Raw genomic sequence first — 19,988 nt, forward strand, 5'->3', positions numbered from 1 at the left:
CTCATTATTTTCATTTATGCATTTCCTAAGCCGGAATAAGGGGTCGTGGTCATTTACTGACATTGATATATAGAGCTGTGTGTCATTTGCGTAACTGTGATAAGAGATGTTGTAATTTTCCATGATCTGAGCCAGTGGGAGCATGTAGATGTTAAGCAAAAGGGGCCCAAGGATAGAGCATTGAGGAACCAGACAAGTGATTTTAATTTGCTCAGAGTCATATTTAGCTATTAACACAGCATAGTTGCGATCTGGCAAGTAGGATTTAAACCAACTTAAGTGCAGTGCCACAAATTCCTAACCATTTTTCTAGTCAGTCCAGCAGTATGTTGTGGTCAACTGTGTCAACAGCAGCACTAAGATCCAGTAATACTAAAACTGACACTCTGGAAGTGATGTCATAGGTTCAATTACTGACTGGGCCTTTCTGTGAGGAGTGTGCATGTTCTCATTGTGTAGGCTTGCTCCGAAAGTTCAGAAATATACATGTAAGGTTAAATGGTAACTCTAAATTGCCCCAAGCTGAGTATGTGGCTGTCTGTCTCTGTGTGTCTCTGTGTGTTTGCCCTGAGATTAACCTGCGATTAACTGGCGATGGTTAGCTGGGATTGGCTCCAGTGTGCCACAGCCCCGAACATGAGAGAATGGTATATAGAAGATAGATGAAGAGATATAACTTTGTTAAATTTGTAAGAGTGACCACTAAAAGTTCTTTAGATTTAGGGGTTAAAAAACCCAATTTGAATCATGCCATTTGTAAAATATACCAGGTAGTTAAGTGTGTACAGTAAATAAGTCCACTGATGTAAGATTAGTATTGCCCACGTTATCAGGAATTGGTCTTCAAGATATATATTGATTTAAAATGATAGTTGAGTTATTATAAATATGTCATAGTTTCATAGTAACCAGCGATACAATATCAGTTATTGGACTTTTATTGTATTGAGAATTGTCAAATATTCACCGCTCCCGTGGAATTTACCTTATTGATTTTTGTCCCTTTGCGGATCCTGTAGAAGTGACGTTTGTATATTTTCTGTTCCGCCATTGGTTAACCACTGTCTTGTTTACAGATTCAACCTGAGTTGTTATGGTGACACAAAATTACATGGAAAAACTCGTGTTAGACAAATTGAATCATTTTTTAAACTTCCTTGTGTTGCTTTCTCATGCACCGTGGTCCATAAATGACGACTTCCGAATGGAGTCGACTGCTGTTTCTGTTTCTGATTTGCGCAGAGTGGAGGCGGTCCTTTGTCTGGTGGCTCTGTCGGGATCGCGCTTGCGTGCACGCGCCTTTTATCACAGGTGAGCTGGGTGAGGTCATCGCTCTTTAAAGCATGCAACAGGTGAGCGCGAGCTTCATCACGATGATCTATCAGTGTTGTTGTATTCCTTTTAAATGAGCGTCGTTGATGCTAAAACGTTTCAGGAGTTATTTATTGTGTGTGTGTGTTTTGTTATGAACAGAAGTATCCCTTTTCATCAACAGGAGCAGAATGAAATGATACACGATGAACACAGTCATCATGGAGGAGTTCTTTAAAACGGTAACTTTCTCTTAGAATCTGGTATTGAAACGGGGGGGCGAGCCTCTGCTGTCTGGTTTAAAGTCATTTCATCACTGAAACACAGCTGCTACGTTCTCAGAAACTGCAGATCAACTGAACCCTGCTGTTAAATGATGTTGACAATACAAATGCCTGTGAGTCAGTGTGTATCATGGTCTTGGCTGCACGTTATTTTAATGGCCCTAGATAATTACTGTTGATTTTTAGCTTTATGGCACAGGATTACTGGTGACCCATACCGTTTAATGTCACATTTAGTGCCTGGATACATGAGCAAAACTTGATCAGGAAAAAAACGATCCAAATTTACTAATTTCCACTTACGCGTTGTGTTTGTGTTTGCAGGTTGAGGAAGTCAGAAGCGTCATTGTAAAAATATCCTGGCAAGCAGAGGAGGTGAAGAGAATACACAAGGTCATCCTCTCTTCTCAGAATCAGGACAAAAGTAAGTTCACCCCAATTCATTTCATGATTAAACTCACACAGTTGATTGAGGATTTACACACGTGAAACTTGATGCCTTCACTGTAATGATGATGCTTGTGGATATCCAACTCCTCCTTCAGCACAGAGAAACCGCAACAAATAAGCAGAACTGAACTGCCCTTGACAAACATACAGTGCTTGTAGATGTTTGTAGAGAAGGCACAGGACAGCAGCTGGCTTACTACTTTATTTGTTTTATGTAAAAATATTGCTTTTAACGGCCTATTGACATTGTCATTATGTGTTCAAAGGTGGTTGGGAATAAATGCGTTTTTAGTTATTAAGCAAATTTTCATATTGGAGGTATAGAAATTAAACCTTTAAATGTATTTCAACATAAATGAAGCTGAAGTATCTGAGGTAAATAATTTTTTATGAAATTGCTTTAAGTCCTTCTAGTTTTGTTTTTGTATTTTTTGTCAAGTGTTTCCTAAATATTGTCTTTGTCAGGAGGAATCTAAATATTAATGTTACTCACTTGACTCCATCTTCAGTCACTTGGCATTCAGTTAAAGTTTGGCCCTGTTTGTTATTTATTTTAATCCCTAAATTCTCATCATGTTGTTGTGACAGGATTTGACATGCGTATTTCTAAAAAAAAATACTTATACATGGTGAATGATGTCTACAAAAGCTGACCTTTTTGTGCATGTCCAGAGAATTTGTCCTTTGCCCTGTGTGTGTGTGTGTGTGTGTGTGTGTGTGTGTGTGTGTGTGTGTGTGTGTGTGTGTGTGTGTGTGTGTGTGTGTGTGTGTGTGTGTGTGTGTGTGTGTGTGTGTGTGTGTGTGTGTGTGTGTGTGTGTGTGTGTGTGTGTGTGTGTGTGTGTGTGTGTGTGTGTGTGTTGTACACAAATGGACTGTCAACGTTTTTGATGTGTTAGATGACTCAGTATCCGTGTCCCTTTTTGAGTAATGGCGGCCATGATCATGTCCAAGCTGTGTCTGATTTTACTGAGTGGTTCCACTCGTCTCTCCTTGCTATGCATCTGGCCAAAACAAAAGAAATTATAATAGATTTGAGATACTTCTGGCAGTCCAGCTGTTGAAGTAGTCAACCATTACAAATGCCCTGGCACCATATCAGAAAACAATAAAGAGACTTTTGATTTTGTTTTTGAAATGTAATTGTTTTTAAAGAATAGCACCAGAATGGGTACGATTGTGAATGAGTGCAGTATGATAGCTGGGATAACACTGCTTGACCCTTCTCACCTTACAAAGCGAGACCCTCAAGTAAAGCCAGATTCATTCTTGCCAATGTAAGATATAACTGCTCTGTGGAGAGCTCTCACTTCTACCACCCCGTCAGTGATTTGAACAACCACCATGTAGAATAAACGCAGTGAAAAACACCTTTGTCCCCCACTGCTGTTGAGTTTTTGAATAAATCAACATAAATCAACATTATATATGAAACTTACTTCCTGGACTGTTTTCTTTTTGGTATATAAATTGCTGGTGCTGAAAATGAACCCTCATAGGATATAAAAGCACACATGAACCTTGAACCTTGCATTAGTCATTTCCTCAATACACCAGCTTGTGACACATTTATAGCTTGAGCTTCTTAGTACTATCAAATACAAAACACAGGGGCGCTTTCACTCACTATACATTACATAATAACCTTACAACCAGAGAATCATAATTGCATACAATTATATCATAAAAGGTTTTATGTACAATGGTTTAACACATTTGCAAATGGGTTATATTTCAGCTGATGGAACCTACAAAAACCCTGATACTCTCTCCTGCTTCTGATAAGTTCCAAACATTACTGCTTTCCCGGCAGTGACTCATTCTACAACATTTTCCCATTTCTTGTTTCAGGTTCTGTCTTTGCAGAGCATCCAAATGAGAGACATTGTCATTAGCAAAATAAAAATGACCTTAATTCTTTGGTCTTGAACTTGTAAAAAAAATAAAAATAAATTGGGTGGATTTCCAACAAATCGATTTGACGAAGGAATAACGCACCTTAATAATGATATACCTCTTTGAGAATGCGCTGAAATCCTTCCCCCTGTGAAGTAAACCTCTTGTATTGTTCACAGAAAACAAAGATGAACTGGAGCTACTGAACAGTGACACCAAGAAGAATGCAAACTTGGTTCGAGCCAAGTTAAAACGTAGGTGCAGGCAACTATCGAATCCTCACGAAAAGATACTTTCCACTGCGGTATATGTTGTGCAGCTAGTTTAATGTGTAAATGTATGACAGGACTGTTTTGAAGGGGAACAGTGAAGAGGAACACAGCTTCACACCATTTCCTCAAACGCTCTACCTGAATAGTCGATACCACAGAATTTGATTTGTAAATAAGAGACAAAGAAGTGATGTGAACTCCCTTTTGCAACTGGCCTTCAACACAACGTTGGGCTTCATAGCGTAAACACGGATGAGTGTTTTGGCTTTTCTGTAAGCTTTATTTGGTTTTTAACAGCTGTGTATTATTGTCATGTCTCGTGTTTCGCTCAGTCATGCAAACTGAATGGCCGGTGGATGACAGCAGTACGGGTGCCACAGTAATCCAGCGTATTCAGAAGAACCAGGTGTGGACGTGCTTTTATTTCATGTCCTGATCAATCTCTATTCTCCTGATGAAAGTAAAACTGACAGCAGCTTCCTCATAGAACCGATCCTTCAAGCGATTCATTTTCATCTCTGGCTCAATAATTTGGTTTTCAATTGGGCTGATTTCCTGTCACCAGCACTCACACCTGACCCGGTGGTTCTCTGACGTCATGAGGAGCTACCATAAGGCACAAGTCTCCTTCAGGGAGAAATGTAAGGCACAAATTCAAAGACAGCTGGAGATTGGTGAGTTGCAGCAAACGTGGGTTGTTTCTTCAAAGCGTGAGTTTGTCACTTTGGTAAAGTAAAATGCAAAGAATAACACATTACAATGATTTTCAAATCTCACAAAGTCATGACTCTTGTATTTGATGGCAGTGATGCACAAAAGGCTCGACAACTGAGGTTTGCAGCACTTTGCCAAAGTCTACAGTCCTTTTATTGTTTTCCCCTTGAGCCTATGTTTGCGTTGTTTTATTTAACACATTTGGTTTGAATAAAGCTTTGGGGTAAGCTATTACTTTTGGTGTGACGTCCCTCTTCATATCTTATTGAGTGTTGGTTTTTATTTTCTATTGTATGGGGTCCATAATAATACAAGTCCAGTGCAGTTAAATTTTTTCACAAGGTCAGTAATATGATGGCACTGGACTATGAGACACTAGAATCCTGCGTCAGACAGGAATAGAACATTGTTTCTTTCGTAAAACTGCAACAACGGGTCTCCAAACTTCTAAGACTTTTATATACAATTGTTAAGAAGGGCCGCTACCCAATGAACCTGACCCAGTGTGTCTGAGAAGTCGCTGCCACCACATTCGAAAAGAGCCACTATCATCAATGAAATAGTCAAATCTCTTGTTTTAACATCAGGTATGTTTTCTTTGTAATGAATGTTGAAATTTGCAAGAGGGAGTTTCAGTGGTGTGGTGATGACGATGCTCAGATCGCTGTGGGAGGGACTTTGCATGGGATTCCCTGTTTCCTCACACGGTGTAAACAACTACAACCTTTGAGACCAATATTTAGTCTAAATTAACTGTTTAACTGCTCCTTTTCTCACCAAATATTTGAGGCTTGTCCAATCAAACAGGTTACCTCTTCATACCTGCACCATTTCCCATTATATCAAACCTTTTTGACACATGTAGGCCCGTTATCATGTGCATTGTTCACTACCTGTTATTTAATCGTGTCTTATTTTCATTCTTCTGTTGCATTGTTTTATTGTCACCTATTCTGGACTGTATAGAGGTTTACCCTCTATTTTTTTTTTTTTTACACACATTGTAGGTGAGGTGACTCAAGTTTAGATTAATAAAGGTATAACTACGCCTCCCTGTGGTGAAGTTCTTAGCAGCAGGTTTAGGTTTTTTTTTTTTTTTTTTTGCTGTAGCAGCATAAAACCACATCAGTCAGTCCTGTTGGTCCATTTGTAAATACAGTAACGGAAAGGAATGGGTTTACAAAATGTAATGTTTAAGTCCCATTATGGAAACTATAAGATTTGCAATGGCAGCCCAATTTTATATGATTGTATGAATATAAACATTCATATTTGAGACCTATTTGCCTCGTGCCTGCAGTAATCATTATACAACCTTTATTTCTGTTAGAAAGTGCTTTAGTGTGCATCGACAATGAATACCAATGTGTCAGGACCCAATCAGATATAATATGAAAGTTTATGTGCCTTTATTGGACTTTATTGCTCTCTCCTCTATTTGTCACCATTAAAAATGAACATTAGTTTTGTTTACACTCACAACAATATAGTCTATAAACTGTATATGATGTATGGTAATGATTTTTTAAAAATTGTTATGGTTTGTGTCTTTCAGTGGACAAAGTGACCTCAGATGATGCATTGGAGGAGATGCTGCATTGTGACAATCTGGCCATTTTCATTTCGGATGTTAGTAAAATATCTGTGCTGCAAATCACTAAACTGCTTTGCATTCAGCCAGAAATGCGTACTTTACTTTTTTTTATTATCATTAGTATTGTTTATTAGATTTTAACGAAGTTTCTTGTGCACTTCTTTAACAGATCAACTGTGACGCAGACATTTCAAGTCAGGCTTTGACTGAAATCGAACATCGTCATCAGGACATCATCTGCCTGGAGTCCAGCATTAAAGAGCTGCATGAAGTGTTTGCCGACACTGCCATGTTGTTGGAGAATCAGGTATAAAAGCATTTCTCGTCTGACCACATACCCATGTGTGCGTGGTGCAGACTCTGATTTATGTCTTTCATGTTTTTGTCCTACCAGGGGGAGTTGATCAACAATATAGAAAGGAGCATCACAAGTGCGTCTGAGTATGTCGACGCATCCAAAGAGGAGACCAATAAAGCGGTCACATACAAAAAAAATCGTTTCAAGATAGCTTCTATGCCCATTTTCTTCAAGCCCCTCAGGAGACAAACCTCTGTTAAAGCTGCTGCAGATTCAAAGACTTGAACCAGAACTGGGCTCACAAAACTCTTTGGACACCCTGATCAATGTCAAAGCCTCCTGCCACCGGAAAAACACATTCTCATTGCATTTAAAGTGCTCGTCTGCCGCCCATGCTCCTTTCTAAAGGATACTAAATACACTGTGTCCTTTTAACAAGACTTTGGATTTGTGTAAAAATCACCTTTCAAATGAAAAGATACAGTTGGCAAACTGTCCCATGAGACATTTCTTTCTCAAGCTGGACAAAACATTTTGACTTTCAGTTTTGAAAAGTGTGCATGATACTAAATGTGTGTGACCACAAACAGTTTAAATCACTTTTTCATGTGTTCATCAGTTAGCCAGTAGGTGGCATGTGAACACTACTATAAATGCAGCTTTAGACCAGCTTTACCTTTCTGCTACTCTGCAGTATTTTTGTCAAAGGTGCTACTTTTACCAGGCCATTCTTATAAAGCATTCTGGTGAATGGTACAGTACATGGCTTTTCTGTTTTTTTTTTTATATTAATGTGGATGAAAGACGGAAAGGAATTGATGTTAGTGAAAGATACAATTAAACTATAATGTGTGAGATAACTAAATAATATAATAAATGTACTAGATTATTTAAATTTTCTATGTTCATTAACTTTTCATTCACTTGGAACAATATTTTAAACGCAATCTTACAATGTTTTTTTTTTAATTGTTGCATGTCTTTGTTGTTTAAATTTAAATTTGGTCTGTTTTTGTTTTCTGTGGGCATTTAATGAACTGGTGTGGATTTAATGTGTCATGTTCTCATTTATGAGCTGTTCTTAGTATAATGCTTTTGTTGTGAAAGTTCTAATTGTCTCTGTCCATCTTATCTTGAGCTTTGTATGCAAGTTTTGTCCTTAAAGATAGTTACAGATTTGACTGGCCTCAGTTACTTTTTACAATTTTCCAACTTCGCTTCCCAAAAACAATCTAATTTTTGGAGCAGTTTCTATTCTCCACTGCGTTTTTCATTTCCACCAGAAAGGAATTCAAATTGATGAATTCCTAGAAGATATTAAGCTTCTCGTGAGTGAACATATATCCTTTGTAGATGGAAACATCCTTAGAAGCACTTTCCTCATCAAAACAGAAATATTTTATTACAGAGTGAAGGCAGTCACTGAGAATAAATTGCATCAAAGTACACCCTAACTTCCCTGGTAAAAGACAAGCTGATGTACAGTACCAGAGTGGAACTATCTTTTTCTGCTTTGTGTTTGTCGTGCATTTTGTCTTTGAGAGCTTTGAGATGTACTGTAAGATGTTTGATGTGTGAGGGAATACTTTGAAGCAGCGTGCTGCCTGCATGTTTTGAAGTTGTGATCTGACTGAAGCAGGAGATTGGCGAGCTCTTTAATGCATCATTGAGGCACTGCCAGGATGAACTCAATGACTCCACTGTTTTCTGGCTCCCTCCCCCCACCTTTTGCTCCGTGCCTCATATTTCACAGCACGTTTGCACTTTGCTGAAACCGCTGATTTCCGAGTAGGATCTAAATGAAGAATGGGAGGAGGAGATAAGGGTGTAGGACAGTGTGATTTGTGGTAGGATGAGAAGAAATTAAAGCAGACACATTAAAAACATGGATTCTTTATTGGTTGTGCCAGGGTGGTGCGGCCCTCAAAATGGGGCTTAACAATTTGAAAGGGCTGAGTGGTGTGTGACCGCATCAAGTGCAGGGCCCAGCTATCTGGTTGATTTAACGTCTTATGTCTATAGTTTAAGCAACAACAGAGATTAATGTGTGGCCCATCTCCAAAAGAACCATTTAACATTTCCCCAGGTGGAATGAACTACAAAAGATGGACGAACGGATCAGATGACAAGGTCGAAGGACAAAGAGGTAAGAGTCTTTGTTTCTGCTTCTACTTCTTGGCTTTGCCCTGAGCAGCCACAGCCTCCATGGCCTTTTTCACTGTTTCCTCATCACCGAGGAAGGCCATGGGTTTGATGGGCTTCAGGTCTGCATCCAGCTCATACACAATTGGGATTCCTGTGGGGAGGTTCAACTCCATGATGGCTGCGTCGGACATGCCTGTGAAGATTATAGAGTGACAGATTAAGCACACAAATATGAGTGTCGCCACATTTTCATTATGTCTGGTGGTATTTGTAGCTTTTCTTATGGCAACGTGTCCTATTCCAAGAAATCAGCTCTTATTATGTAATTACACATTCCATTCCTGACTGACATTTACATTTTGCCCTTAAGGCTCGCTGAATGTGCAGCTCCCTTATCTGGCCACTCCTTGAAAAAGTCCAACCTTTCTACATAAAGGTCGTGACTGTAACGGGAACCATGCTCGTGACCCTCTATCCTCTCCCTGAGCTCTGGTGTGAGTCCCCGCATGCTATTTATATGCACTGTAATCCACAACTCGGTGTGTCTGCAGGCAGACGAGCGTCTGTCTGAGGCTATTCAGGTCCGGCCTTGTATGCAGATTACAGTAAATATTGTTTTTAAACCACTCAATTTTTAACCCTCTTTTAGTGTCACTTTTACCTTGATGCTTTGTGATACAACAGATTTACTCTTTTCGTTCACATGCAGGCCGTCATACTCACCCTCCAAGTGCTTGACGATACCACGGAGGCTGTTGCCATGGGCAGCAATGATCACGTTCTTGCCAGCTTTGATTTGGGGAGCAATAACGTCGTTCCAGAAGGGCAGTGCACGGGCAATTGTGTCCTTCAGTGACTCGCATGTGGGCAGCTCACCAGCCTTCAGGTCCTTGTAGCGCCGAGACTAGAGGTAGGAAACCATAGTAAAAGGCGTTTTCTTCCACAGCAGACAACAGTTTCATACTTCATCAGGATCCAGGCACAAAACTGGCCATTTTAGTATCAATACAAGCAAAAATCCAGTTCCTGCGGAATCCTTGATAAGTTTTAATTGTTGAAAACACAATATGATTAATTATGAAACCTGTTACCTATTCTTCTACTTTTTCAAATTTGTTTTCAGTCATCTCACCTCACTGATGATTTTGTGGTAAGCGTGGTCCTTGTCCATGACTGGAGGTGGGATGTCAAAGGAACGACGCCAGATCTTCACCTGCTCCTCACCGTGCTTTTCAGCCGTTTCCGCCTTGTTGAGTCCAGTGAGGCCTCCATAGTGGCGCTCATTCAGGCGCCATGTGCGGATCACAGGAACCCACATCTGGTCTGTGCCCTCCATGATGGTCCACAGGGTCTTGATGGCCCGTTTCAGCACGGACGTGTAGCACACGTCAAACTTCAGGCCTGCATCCTTGATGGCCTGGGCTCCGCGCTTGGCCTCCCCCACGCCCTTCTCACTGAGGTCAGCGTCGAACCAGCCACAGAAACGGTTCTCCTGGTTCCAGGAGCTCTCGCCGTGGCGGACGATGACCAGACGATGGGTGGCAGCCATGTTCAACGGTATCTCCTGAGTTTAACCAGACAGGGAGCCCACAGCCCTTTCAAGTTGTGCTCACACACACACACTGACCAACAGTGAACCCTCGCCAGCATACCGCACTCTTTTTATAGCAGCTTGGATGGTGGCAGTGCATAGCAGGGCAGCCTTCTTCATGCTCCACCAGTGACGGCTTAAGATATTGTGATGGACACAGAGATGGTCCAGTGATGTTAGCTCTTGGCTGGGCTGCTAGGACATGTGGTGGCCGGGAAGGCCAAAGGTCAGATATTAAGCCAAAATAGCAACATGACTTTTAAACTGAGATCTGTGGCACAAAAGTTTAAAGAGTGGAGTTGGCTGCAGAAAGGCACCTCACACAGAATAACTTTTTCACTGAGACAAACTCTTCTACATTAGTTCACAAAGCATTTCTTGTCCCGTGACACTGAAACCAATATCATTTTGTGTTAAAAGGCATTATAATAACAAAAATAAGCAGCAACAAAATGGCAAACCTGAAAATAAATCTCAAGTGTTGTAATTATGGACTAGTATTTATTACATACAGTTAAACATCTTTCACATGACTGCTTAATGGGAAATGAGGCCTTCAGTAAATGTGTCAGGACGACACTTTGCGTATTGATGGAAAGAATGACAGAGAAACTCTTATTAGAGCTCATTGACTCTCACACGGTGCACACGAGTCTACTTTCACATCCTCTCACTATATATTTCTATATTTGCTTATAAAGAGAGCTTCCAACTTGAAATGAACTGCCATTGGTGTTTGGTTTGTAACTTATTAAGTTAACAAAATCAGGAGTCATAAAGGAATAGAGACAACAGTGACAATTGCTTACTAATACATTCAAATGAAGGAATAACTGTGGTCTTTTTATATAATGCCTTCAACTGTTACACTGGTATCATAAACGCCTGTTATGCGGCTAAATCTAATGTGTAATGTATTTTATTGGCCACAAGGGGGGGCTCTGATATCACAAACGCCTGTTATGCGCCGAGCAATGTTGCAGTCTAGTTCATGATAATAGTCTAAACTAACCAAAATATTAAATCATTGTCTTCGTTAGCATTTGCAGTCAAAGTCATAACTGTAACACTGTCATTGAATTTAACGGCTCATTTATGGTATTCACTTCCCAAACGTTTGAGAGATGCTGGACACCTCATCATAGTATAAATGTGTTACTTGTGCCTATAAGACAAACGTTTTAATGTCCAAAAATTTTTTTGCTGCATCATTGACAAACTGTTAATGTATTGAGGCAGAAATAGATGAAGTCGATGATAGAAACTGAGCCACAGGAGTGATGCAGAGGCTGTTGGGTAAACTCAACATCACCTGCCTTTCTCAATCAAATTATGAGCCATTAGAAACATGACACTGCAAATATCTCATAATAATGGACTGTCGGGCACAACGCCAAACTGTGATCATGACATTGGGATGTTGTGCTGAACAGAGGAAGCCAAATAGTGAGATTGATGCTGAATCCAAATCAAAGTCTGAAAGCAATTTGAAACAGGATGTATAGGAATTGACTTAACATGTCCTTGCTTTCATCTTCAGAGCCTTTTTGAATCTTTGTCATTGTTTACCAAACTACAATCAACTGACTTTTCTGTTTGTATGAGTGAGTGTAAGGATCGAGGCCCTCCTAATCACCAGTCTTTGTTGTTTGCCTTTTGATGGACTGGCGATTTGTCCATAGTTAACTGGGATTAAATCAGCACTCTGTGACCCTGAAGAGGCACATATGGTGGATTGGTTTCCAGATGGTGGAGTGAAATTTCTGACATTTTTTTGTGAATTTATTTTTCACATCAATTTCAATTATTAAGCATTGCATAATTCATTTCTTATAACATTTAGCTCAGATATGGCTGTGCCCTTCTCCTCATCTTGTCTTTTCACTCTGCCTCTCCTCCATTGGTGACAGTTCAGTTCATTGCTGCATGCGCCTCAAGATGCACATGCTAGCGGGACACCAGTCACTGTACTGGGAGCCCTGTATTCAGTGCGGTCTACATATTGACAGTTAATTATCTTCAACTCCTTACAACTGTAAGTTGCATAAAGCAGTATATAACATGGATACATATCTGAGCAATAAAAGTTTAAAATTGATGGCAGAGCTGGGCAGTTATTGATAGTCCCCCACACCCCCAAAACTGAACAACAAATAAATACAAATACACCTAATTTATCACTTATGAATACATCACTTATCTTAATTGTTGATGCCTCCCGTGTCCACTGCATACTCAGTAGTAATTTGATACCAGGAGTGTACTTTGATGTCAGAGAGCCTCAAGAAAGAACAGGAACTGCAATTAGCTGTGTAGGTGTCTTCATTAGTTTGGCATAAAAAAGATCCTAATGATATACAGTGTCTGTTACATTTCAGACAGTCCGGTAAGCATCCTGTCAACCAAAAATCGCCTCGGTGCAGATTGTCAGACTGCTGTTAGGGTGGCAGAAAATGTACACAGAGGAGTTTGTGTGATCACAAGTGTTAAGATGACTCAGCTTGCAGCAGAGTCCATGCAGCTCCCACCGAAAACCTCCCTCCCCTTCACTCCTCGGCTCGGGCACAGTGCTGCCTTTAAATACAAGGGGTCTTTGCTGCAAAGGCAAATTGCACAAGCAACACAGTCACATAGGCGTGCATACACCCTGCGCACACACAAATTCACACATCAAATCACACGCAGATATTACTGCAATATGCTTCATTTAGGCATAGATCTGCAGAGCCAGATGAACCTTAAACTGTATACCTGCATACTCACGCACAAGAAGAGAAAACACCAGTCAGCAGCTGTTATTGGCCTGCCAGTATTTCTGTGCTGCAGATGAGATACAGTAGTTGTTTGTCTTCTTAAGATTAGAGACAACAACCTGACAGAAAGCAAGACAACTTTATCATGAGTGATTTAATGAAAAAACATGCCATATGATCATAGAGGTATAGGATAGGCTACATAAACACCACTTTGTAGATTTAGTGGCATCTAGCAGTAGGGTTGCAAACTGCAACCAATTAGTCTTTTATCACATTTAGACAATGCGAGAACTTGAGGTGGGCAAAAAACGGGTGAATCACAAATACCAATTCATTGGAGGTGAATGTGAATATATATCAAAACTAAGTTGTCTAAATGAAGGCAGCATACATTGTGTCAGTAGTCCATCGCATGGATAACAGTCAGACACACTCAACTTGAAACTACCTAAAAGTTTGAATACAATAATTTGCCTCAAACTTGTAACTGTACATGTAGGAAATCCATACATGTACAGGAACAACATGCAAACTCCACGTAAAAGGGTCCAAACCCAACACAGACTTGAGAAGAAGCATATCTGCTAACCATTACACTACTGTGGATCCATCTATCCTTCCTTCCACCTTCTATTGCTCTTTATCCTATTCAGGGTCACTGGGTGGTGGAGCCAATCCCTTTACATGCAGAAATGTGGGTCCAGAAATGTTTTATTGCCAAATGACTTCTTCAAAACTTCATTGGTTTGGTTGAGAGAACCCAAGAAAATCTATCTTGGTACAAAAAGATCTGAAAAGATCATTCACTTTTTTATTAACATCTTTATCAGCAAACCAACAGTTGAAAAAATAACTTTTCAAAAACTCACAGACACACCACTCTCATGTTAAGTCCTTCAGTGTAATGATGACATTCTATTGACAAAAACTCAATTTCTATAAAAGATCCTTCAATCTTTGATCACATTCTGCATAAAAGTCATTGATGGATTATTTAAAAATAATAGCAAGACCACAGAGGTTACAGACATGAATTAATAATCACATTCTTAAGTCTATAAACTGCACTGCACTATAAATACAGCACTATACATTTTATGTCAGGCCCTCACCACATGACCACTTAGTCTGTTTGGGTGCGATTTTATCACTGCGGGGCTTTCCAGTTCATGACTGTAATTCTGAGCGCCACCAGTGTGAGAGATGCTGTGTCACGACTGTAAAACCAGGACACACAATCCCTCCCCTCCTTCCTCGTCCTGCAGTGACATCAATGCAGTAAGTTGCTTTAGATGTTCAACATAAATGTTTTTGCAGCACTGCTATGGACTCTGATAAATCTGTTTTGGACGTCTATTCTTTCAAGTGGCTTGACTTGATTCACTATTGATGTCAACAAAGACGCACAGCTTTTCCTACATTGCAGTTTCTTTTTTTCAGTGTCTCCTCTCATGTCTTCATTCTGCCTTCAACCCTCAGTTATTTTCCTCCTACACATATTCCCATGGTCCCTCTTGCTTTTCTCGTTGTTGCAGTGTAAAGCTATCGAGCCTGCATTGTCAGAGTTGAAAGAAAGCGCTTGCGTCAGACCCCCTCATCCTGCTATAAAAGCCGAGGCTGCTGCAGCAGCAGGCAGTTGAGGCTTAAACCTGAGCTCATCGTGCACCTCCACATACACATATACACAGAGCGAGAGGGAGAGCAGCTCATCCTCGCAGCACTCCATCATGAGTAGCATCGGATATGACCCCTATTACTCCACTTCGTCATACAGACGCTGGTATGTCGAGGCTCCCCCTCGTGTGGCGGTGACCAGAGGAAGGACCCACTCTGCCTACTCCTCCCACACATCCCCGCTGTCTTCCTCCCGTCTGCAGTACTCTTCTCCTGGCCGGACACTGCTCTCCTCGTCCTCAGCAGCCTCTTCCCTGGAGCTGGAGCTCAGCCAAGCGGCCCAGATCAGCTCTGACTTCAGGGCTGTGCGCACACAGGAGCGCAGCCAGCTGCAGGATCTCAACGACCGCTTTGCCGGCTTCATAGAGAGAGTGCGTGAGTTGGAGCAGCAGAACCGTGCGCTGGAGGCAGAACTGCTGCTGCTGAGGCAAAAGCACACCGAGCCGTCCCGCCTGAGAGCCCTGTACGAGCAGGAGGCCAGGTCACTGAGAGCAGCGGTGGATGAAGCCAGAGCAGAGCAGCAGGCTGTCCTGGGACAGAGAGAACGGCTGGAGCAAACCCTGAGCGCCCTGCAGGCTCGATATGAGGAGGAAGTGTTGGGTCGTGAGGAGGCTGAAGGGAGGCTGATGGAGGCCCGCCGTGAGGCCGACCAGGTTGCCCTGGCTAAGGCCGAGCTGGAGAAGAGTGTTGAAACTCTGCTGGAGGAACTGGCCTTCCTCAAGAGGATTCATGAAGGCGAAGTGGCTGAGCTGCAGGCCCAAGTCCAGCTGGGCGTCCATGTGGCTGTGGAATCTGAGGCTGCCACTCCTGACCTCTCGGGAGCTCTCAGAGATATCCGGTCCCAGTATGAGAGGCTGGCGGCGAGGAACATGCAGGCTGCAGAGGAGTGGTTCAGAGGCAAGGTAGGCTCTCTGACTGAAACCGTGGCCCAGCACACTGACGCCGTGAGAAACTCCAAGGATGAAGCTGGAGAGTACAGACGCCAGCTACAGGCTCGTTTGCTAGAGATCGATGCATGCAGAGGCCTCAATGACTCCCTGGAGAAGCAGCTGCATGACATGGAAGAGAAGCAGAGTGCTGAGATAGGAGCTATGCAGGTCAGTAGAGATGCTGTAACACTCTGCTTTATCAGAGATCCCAGAGATCCATGATAACCATTTTGAATCCATTGCTTTAGGTATAGCGTTCGTAATGCAGCTGTGTTCTGTTCCCTCCTCTTTGTCTTCGATTTAGGACACCATAGCAGAGCTGGAGAATGAGCTGAGTGGCACCAAACAGGAAATGGCACGTTACCTGAAGGAGTACCAGGACCTGCTCAATGTCAAGATGGCTCTTGACATCGAGATTGCAGCATACAGGTAAGAAACAAGAATAATGAAGGGGTTGGTGATCAAATACATATTTTGAGAACAAACAGAATAAATCTGGATTTTTTTTGGGAGGTTAAAGTAGTACACAATAAAGAGGAACACAACAAGACTGTTCTGAGTAATTCTCAAGGTACTTGAATACGAACAACATTCAAATAGCAGGCCTGATTCATGTCGACCACTGAATTCCTCCTGCTTAAAACAGCTATTTGTATAGAACAGGGATATACTGTATATTTGACACAACCTCATCAAAGAGGTTTTAAAAAAAAAAAACAAACATAATGTATGAATAAAATAATCATCAAATTAGAATGCAAACTTTTCATCCACTGCAGGAGCAAGGGAATTTCATCTGGGGCCCACATTTAAAGAACACATACAAAAACAATAATACAATAACAATAACAACAGTAACAAATACAATAAAAACAGTGTGTGATGTACATCAATTAAAAACTCTGAGATTCTTATTAGGAATGTTAATGTCAGATCAGTTATGGAAATATGATCCGTTTGTATAATAACATTGGTCATTCTGATGATCACCAGGGGATACTAAAAACAATAACAAAACCAATGGTCAACTTCAAAAATGCTTAAAGTCTGAATGGAATGGACTATATATATATATATATATATATATATATATATATATATATATATATATATATATATATTTGACCTTATTTTGGTTTACTGCCATAGTATTTTTGGGCCTTTGAGTTTTAAGACAGTACATTCAAAGAACCAGCTTCTATATGTGACAAGTTTATATGTCTAATGTGTCGCCACAATGGTCACTAAACCAATTGGCAGAGGTCAATGAAACAACAGAGGTTATTTAGGACGTTATCACATTCTTAAAGTTAGAAAATAGGTGAGATTGACGGCAACATGCCCATTCAAGTTGTGCTAATGAAAAAAGTCCCACATCAGAGAAAATGTGCTTCAATTTCAGCATACGAGACACTATAGTGTCGTCGTGCTCAGAAATGGCCAGAAGAGAAAGCTGAACGTGCTAATGAAACTGATATCCAATGTACTGCAGTGCACAACACTTTTTCTTTTTTCAATCTATCTGCACAGGAAGCTCTTGGAAGGAGAGGAGTCCCGGTTCAATGTCGGCCTGGCTGGGGGAGTGTCCTCCTTGTACAGCCACAGCTTGTCGGCGCCCTCCTTTTCCCGCCCTGTCTTCTCCAGCCTCAGCTCCGGCACCTCCTACATGCTGACGTCCCGCCTATTCAGCTCCAGTGTCAGCACGACTGAGGACATCGTCTCTGCCAGCCACGCCCAGAAAGCTGAAGCCAGCCCACCTGGAGAGGAGGAGGAGGCAGTGGAGGAAGCAGAGAAGGATGAAGAAGAGGAAGAGGAGAAGGAGGAGGGAGATGAGGGTGTAAAGGAGGAGGAGGAAGAGGATGGGGGAGTACAGACGGAGGAAAATAAAGAAGAGGAAGAGGGAGGAGAAGAAGAAGAGGGAGAAAAAGAGAAAGGAGACGAGGAGCGAGCTGAGGAAGGAGATGAAGAGGCGAAGGAGGAAGTAGAGGGTCTGTGAATATTTTTTTAAATCATATGCTAAAGTTCCTTAAAATCTTTTAACATATCTCATAATAAAGTGTGATCTGTATATACAGGTGGTGTTGAAGAGGAGCAAAAACAAGAGGCTGCAGAAGATGAAGGAGAAAAGGAGGACAAAGGTGAGGAAGAGGAGACCGAAGTCAAAGAAGAAGCACAAGAGGAGGTGAAAACGGAGGGAGCTGATGAAAAAGACGAGGACGCCAAGGATGAAGAAAAGGGGGAGAAGGTGGAAGAAGCTCAAAAGGGTGTAGAGAAGGAAGACAAAACTGACACCAAGAAAGAAGATGGCACAAAGAAAGAAGACAAAGCCGAGACAAAGAAAGAAGACGAAGCCCCCGAGAAAGACGTCAAAGCTGTTCCGAAAAAAGACGACACAGCTGAGGCAAAAAAGGACAAAGGTGAGGACAAAGCAGCCAAACCGGAACCTGCTGAAGAAAAAAGCACAAAAGGTAAAAAGTAGGCCAGTAGCCTCAGCAAACTCGGGTCAAGACTGTCCATGTGCGAGACATAACACACACACAGCTGCCAGCAGAGGCATCGGCTCTATCAACGCTACCAAGCTGCTTGTTAACTCGGTGCTCAATAAAACAGTCCAATAGTAAGTTACAGCAACAAATCAAGGTTAACTGCTTTCAGATGTCCAAAGTAATCCATAAAAGTTTGGCTTCACACATCCCAGTGAGTGTAATATGTGCTACTGCGGTACGTAGAAGTGACCTTGTGAGTGTTTGAGTGGTTAAAATAAATGATTCTCATAGCCACGTGTGTCGATCATTTTGTATCTCGATTTCAACTTTACGGTGTGGCCTCTTTTTGTAAAAACTTGTCCTGGAGCATCTGAGGTTCTGCATTTATCATGGCAAGGATTTAAGAATGAGATATGTGTGTATCCTCTCCACTCCATCTGACTAACAAACAGTGACTTTGCTGTCACAACATTGCTTTTCAGATCATTAACACCCTGCTGTGTTACGCAGCCCATCGCAAGAGTCCTGCGGTATTTCAAGATGCGTTTGGCACATTTGAAGTGAAACTGAAACTGAAAAGCAATTAAAATTCATCTAATGCATTCAGGAATGGCCCTTTTAGATAAGCTGTGCTTGATAAAGGTTAATGGTTTTGGTTTAGTTGCTTTGCTATATCAGCAAAAGTATTAGTAACGCTGTGATTTTATATAACTATTGATTTTTCATTAAAGTTACAAAAGTAACAAAACAAAAAGTTTAAGTAAAGTTTGTTTTTACAGCAATTATGAATGAAGATATGAAATGTCCATTTCATGTCAATTTTTTTTATTTTGAAAAATCAACAGTTCACACCAATCAAATATTAAATATGCAACAGCAGAACAATATAATCTGGGTGCATGCAACATATTAAATTCCACCCTGTCTTCATAGATGAGATTTCTTTTAAGCTTCCACTTATATTAATAAGCAATTAATTTAATCACGTGAGAGCTATTATTTCAAGTCTTTAACATTCATTGATTTACAATAGACCAGGTTCCTCCACAGAACTCTGCAAGGAAATATTGAAGTTATATACAGTTTATAGTACAAAATGTATTTAATATAACAAAAAGGCAGCTTTTTCCTCTAGAAGGCCGTTAACTAAAATTTCAACCAACAAAAAGTTAATCAACACAAATGGAAAACCTGGAAACAAAAATGCCTAATTAAAGGTATAGTGGAGGATTTTCTTCTTCCGGGTGGATCATCAAAATAACTGGTCCTCCCAATTGTCAATCATTCTGGTGATATATGACGTAAGCCCGTCGTACGTGCTCGTCCCTGCGCGCAGCTCACTCCACACGGTTCTCATCATGCCGGTGGCCGACCCGACGCATTATTCTCGGACGTTTTTACACAGTTTCACCCCCTCTGGTGCAAATCTTCTTGTAAAGTGAGCTTATGTGAGCGATGCCGACTTGTGACTTGTAAACAGAGCGTGCACGAGGAGAACTGGGCTCGTGCATGTCTCTCGCACACGTTTTAGTAGGCGTTCCGTCTCGGGAGCAGGCACAGTGTTGCGCATGCGCATTTTTTTCAAACGGT

At 41.2% G+C, this 19,988-nt stretch overlaps 3 protein-coding genes across 3 annotated transcripts; 2 read left to right on the forward strand and 1 right to left on the reverse strand.

Annotated features, from left to right (window-relative positions):
• Positions 1-1,517: 1,517 nt before the first annotated feature.
• Positions 1,518-7,102, forward strand: LOC308140238 (syntaxin-2-like; the record flags this gene model as incomplete). The annotated part of the gene is made up of 8 exons (XM_080509923.1): positions 1,518-1,553; positions 1,920-2,019; positions 4,119-4,193; positions 4,544-4,617; positions 4,777-4,885; positions 6,481-6,554; positions 6,689-6,826; positions 6,914-7,102. 8 exons carry the CDS (start codon positions 1,518-1,520, stop codon positions 7,100-7,102), a joined length of 795 nt encoding a protein of 264 aa, XP_080366049.1.
• A 1,592-nt stretch (positions 7,103-8,694) lies between these two features.
• pgam2 (phosphoglycerate mutase 2 (muscle)) lies at positions 8,695-10,607 on the reverse strand. Its single transcript, XM_080509769.1, has 3 exons — positions 10,095-10,607; positions 9,686-9,866; positions 8,695-9,155 (listed from the first exon to the last, which is right to left on the reverse strand). Exons 1-3 carry the CDS (start codon positions 10,509-10,511, stop codon positions 8,986-8,988), a joined length of 768 nt encoding a protein of 255 aa, XP_080365895.1. The 5' UTR covers positions 10,512-10,607; the 3' UTR covers positions 8,695-8,985.
• A 4,429-nt stretch (positions 10,608-15,036) lies between these two features.
• On the forward strand, positions 15,037-18,576 carry nefla (neurofilament light chain a; the record flags this gene model as incomplete). The annotated part of the gene is made up of 4 exons (XM_080510699.1): positions 15,037-16,080; positions 16,217-16,341; positions 17,443-17,900; positions 17,988-18,576. 4 exons carry the CDS (start codon positions 15,037-15,039, stop codon positions 18,389-18,391), a joined length of 2,031 nt encoding a protein of 676 aa, XP_080366825.1. The 3' UTR covers positions 18,392-18,576.
• Between the last annotated feature and the right edge of the window lie 1,412 nt (positions 18,577-19,988).

The sequence above is a fragment of the Blennius ocellaris genome (assembly GCF_963422515.1).
Source record: "Blennius ocellaris genome assembly, chromosome: 15".
Taxonomy (NCBI): domain Eukaryota; kingdom Metazoa; phylum Chordata; class Actinopteri; order Blenniiformes; family Blenniidae; genus Blennius; species Blennius ocellaris.

What these genes read in the sequence shown, in the direction of transcription:
- pgam2 (XM_080509769.1), bottom strand. Translation starts at nt 10,511, where the DNA reads ATGGCTGCCACCCATCGTCTGGTCATCGTCCGCCACGGCGAGAGCTCC. An exon ending in ACCACAAAATCATCAGTGAG is followed by an intron (nt 9,867 to 10,094) that starts GTGAGATGACTG and finishes TCCTACCTCTAG; the next exon opens with TCTCGGCGCTACAAGGACCT. An exon ending in TATCGTCAAGCACTTGGAGG is followed by an intron (nt 9,156 to 9,685) that starts GTGAGTATGACG and finishes TAATCTTCACAG; the next exon opens with GCATGTCCGACGCAGCCATC.